This window comes from Propithecus coquereli, unplaced genomic scaffold (genome assembly GCF_000956105.1).
Source record: "Propithecus coquereli isolate 6110/MARCELLA unplaced genomic scaffold, Pcoq_1.0 Scaffold236, whole genome shotgun sequence".
NCBI lineage: Eukaryota > Metazoa > Chordata > Mammalia > Primates > Indriidae > Propithecus > Propithecus coquereli.
Window position 1 is genome coordinate 3530313 of NW_012147908.1, and position 3722 is coordinate 3534034.

A 3722-nucleotide genomic window follows, 5' to 3' on the forward strand; every position below is an offset into this window, starting at 1 on the left:
CAGCCTGTGCTTGGCCGCGTCGCGCTCGCTCAGCGGCCTGGCGGTGCGCACCTCGCCGTTGTGCGCCCACACGGCGAACAGCCCGGGCTCCGTGGCCTTGAGCAGCTGGAACGACAGCCAGGCGTTCTGGCCCGAGTCGCCGTCCACCGCCACCACCTTGGTCACCAGGTAGCCGGCCTCGGCCGCCCTGGGCACCAGCTCGGTGCAGGGCGCAGAGCCATTCTGCAGCGGGTACAGCACGAAGGGCGAGTTGTCGTTGTCGTCCACCACCACCACGCGCACCAGCGCCTCGCTGCTCAGCGCAGGGGCGCCTCGGTCTGTGGCGCCCACGCGGAACTCGAACGCCCGCAGGGCCTCGTAGTCCAGCGACCTCAGGGCGAACAGCTGCCCGTTGTCCGCGTTGATGGAGACCAGGGAGGCGAGGGGCAGGTGCGGGTCCTGGGGCGGCAGCAGCGAGTAGGTGACCTGGGCGTTGGTGCCTGAGTCCCTGTCTGTGGCGCTGACGCTGCCGATGTGCAGGGCGGGGCTGTTGTTCTCTGGAACGAACAGGGTGTAGGAGGTTTGGGTGAAGGCGGGGGCGTTGTCATTGACGTCGGAGACCAGCACCATTATGCTGTGTTGGGTTTTCAGTCTAGGTGTCCCCAGGTCAGTGACCGTGATGGTGATGTTGTACTCAGCTCTGCTTTCTCTGTCTAGGGCGCCTTCTGTTTCCAGAGTGTAAAAATTCTCCACCGAAGGTCTCAGAATAAAGGGGAGACTGTTATCTATAGAACAAATAACCTGTTGGTTATGTCCGGAATCTGCATCTGAAACACTGAAAACTGCCACTACAATCTCTGGCAAGTTTTCAGGGATGGGGCTGATGAGCGATGACATGGTCAGTTCAGGGGCGTTGTCATTCACGTCCAGGACCTTGAGGACTAAAGAGCATTTTCCCGTTAGGCCCCCACCATCTGTGGCCTCGATATCCACGTGATAAGAATGAAATTCCTCAAAATCCAAAGCCTTTCTCAGTCGAATTTCTCCTGTGATTGTGTTTATTTCGAAGGGTTGGTTAACGTCATCGATTTGAAATAGGGCATAGGACACCTCCCCAAAGGATCCTGCATCTAAATCTCTGGCTGAGACCGTAATAACCAGAGAGCCTAAGGGGCTGTTCTCAGGAACTTGTGCCTCATATTGCTCCTGAACAAACTCGGGGGCGTTGTCATTGATGTCCAAAACCTGGATCTGAATCTCTGCGGTTCCTGACCTGGGCGGAGACCCGCCATCCCGCGCGGTGAGCGTTAGCCTGAGTTGAGGCTGCTCCTCGCGGTCCAAAGCCTTGTCCAGCACCAGCTCCGGGAACTTCCTGCCGTCGCTGCGATTGCGGGTGAGGACGTGGAAGTGAGGATTGGAGCTGATTGTGTAGCTCTGAAGGCTGTTGCTGCCAACGTCTAAATCGTTTGCCATTTTTAAAGGAAATATCTTTCCTGGCGTAGTCACTTCTGATATTTTCAGGATCATTTCTCTAGAAGGGAACTCTGGAGCGTGGTCATTTATATCTCTGACTCGCAAGGCAGCCTGAAAAAACTGCAAAGGATTTTCCAGTAACACTTGGAAAGGAAGCACACACGGCTCAGCGGAGCCGCACAGCTCCTCCCGGTCCAGTTTTTCATTTAGCAGCAAATCATGGGTCTGTGGGTCAAGCCGCAAATGCTGTCTGTTCCCCTTGAAAACAACCCGGGCGCCCCGTGCGGCCAGCTCTCCCACCCCGAGTCCCAGGTCCTTTGTCAAGTTGGCTACAAAGGTGCCACTTTCTGTCTCCTCCAGTACTGAATACTGAATCGATTCTGAACCCACCTCCCACAAAAGCATCAATAAAATGAAGATCGCCACTTGCCTTTTCTTGCGCTGTACTTTTGTATACAGCATCTCTATTGTTCTGTCTGTTTCCATAGGAAAAATCCTCTTCAGCTCCCAATCACCACATCCGGCGACAACCCTCCAAAATGTTTTTGCTATAGATTTTTAAATTTCTTCTTATAACTTATCTGGCGACGACTGCCTTCCTGAACACGTCTATCTTAGCTTTAGCTGTAAATGTGTTCTGTATTTTTACCTGGCTTCTGAGTAAAATGGAGTCCACTGAATCTGCGGAGATTTTATTCACTCTCTTAGCCTGCACCGCCACCACGCGTTCAAATTAATAACTTCATGAAGAGTTTTCACATCAATACCATTTCCGAAATCTCAGCATTATGAAGACTTTTGGGTCGAGTCAATGTTTCTCAAACTCAGTGTGTGAACCACATACATGAATTTATTGGGAATATTGGTTTTTGCATTTTTTAAAGCCAATTCCGGGCTCCCCTCCAGATCTTGAATCAAATTCTCTGGTGGTGCTAAATAAGGAGAAAGATTGAAGTATACTTCAATCTTTTTCCTTAAGTGGTTCTCATGCATAGCAACATTTAAGAATCACTACTTCAGGTAATGTAGAAAACTTCCTACAATCAACTTTGATTTGGCAGTGCAATTTATCTCTGATGACCAGTGTAATTTGTAAGTCCAAGAGGTACACTATTTAATTGTCCCAATAAAATATCAACACACTATACAAAATGTAGAAGTTTGTTAGCAACACTAATAGTAAAATAAAAAACCAATTCTCTATAAGCGGTGTGAACAACAAAGTTACTTTGTTAAGTGGCTATGCCAAGATAGTAAAAAAGAACAATTAGGCTATCAGGAGGAAAATTGAGACCAAGAAGTACTTATGATAGAAATAGCTAACCAAGTGAAATTATTTAAAAGAGGAACCAGGAACAATCAAATAATTGTCTTAAGCATTTTAGGACTGTACTTCATTTTTGTATGGATAGAATTGGATGTGGTTTTAAGAGGCTTGTGCATTTTATTGTTTTTTGTCAAATTCATTTCTTACATTAATTAATTAATCAAGGTCCAAATATGTTACCCTGTTGTAAGAACATGATGCAATGCAGAAAACAAACATTCGAGAATTACCTCCACCATTCTTTCACAGCAAGGAGGACATTAGGTCCTACAGATACAGGCCAAATAAGGCACTGTAAAATGGTGAACTTCATTTGAGTGAATACCATGGAATTAAATGATGGAATATCATGACTGTATTTATTCCTATCTCACCAGTTTCTGCTTGGATAAACTGGAAAATGTGGCTCTAAATATCCTGAAAATGTATGAAATAGGTCAGTGCACCTAGAAGAATACAAAATATGTCAAACATAATTCATTTCAGATTGATTTCTTATTTATTGATATGTAATTAGGTCATGAGGGAGTGGCCCTCCTGAATAAGATTAGTGCCTTTACAAAAGGGACCCCAAGGAGCTTCTTTTGCCCTCTTCCCACCATATGAGGATACAATAAGTCAGCAGTCCGCAACCTAGAAAAGAGCCTTCACCAGGACCTAATCATGCTGGCACCCTGATTTCAGACTTCCAGGCCCCAGCACTGTGAGAAATAAATTTCTGTTTTTTATAAGCCACTCAGTCTACGGCACTTAGTTATAGCAGCCTGAGCTGATTAGGACAGTGGCCTTGTGCAAGTTGCTGTACCTCTACGTGTTCCAGTTTGTTCTTCTTGAAAATGAGGAATCAATGGTACCATTATTTTTAGGATTAAATGAGATATGTATAAAATATTTAGAAAACAGCCAAGTACATAGAAAGAATATAGTAATAATAAGAGTATAT

General features: G+C 46.2%; 1 protein-coding gene across 1 annotated transcript in view; it reads right to left on the minus strand.

Annotated features, from left to right (window-relative positions):
- PCDHB6 (protocadherin beta 6) overlaps positions 1-1914 on the minus strand; it is a 15281-nt gene extending 13367 nt beyond the window's left edge. The window contains exon 1 of the mRNA XM_012645822.1: positions 157-1914. Within this exon, the coding sequence (XP_012501276.1) occupies positions 157-1914 (1758 nt within the window). The remainder of the gene's footprint in view (positions 1-156) is intronic.
- Between the last annotated feature and the right edge of the window lie 1808 nt (positions 1915-3722).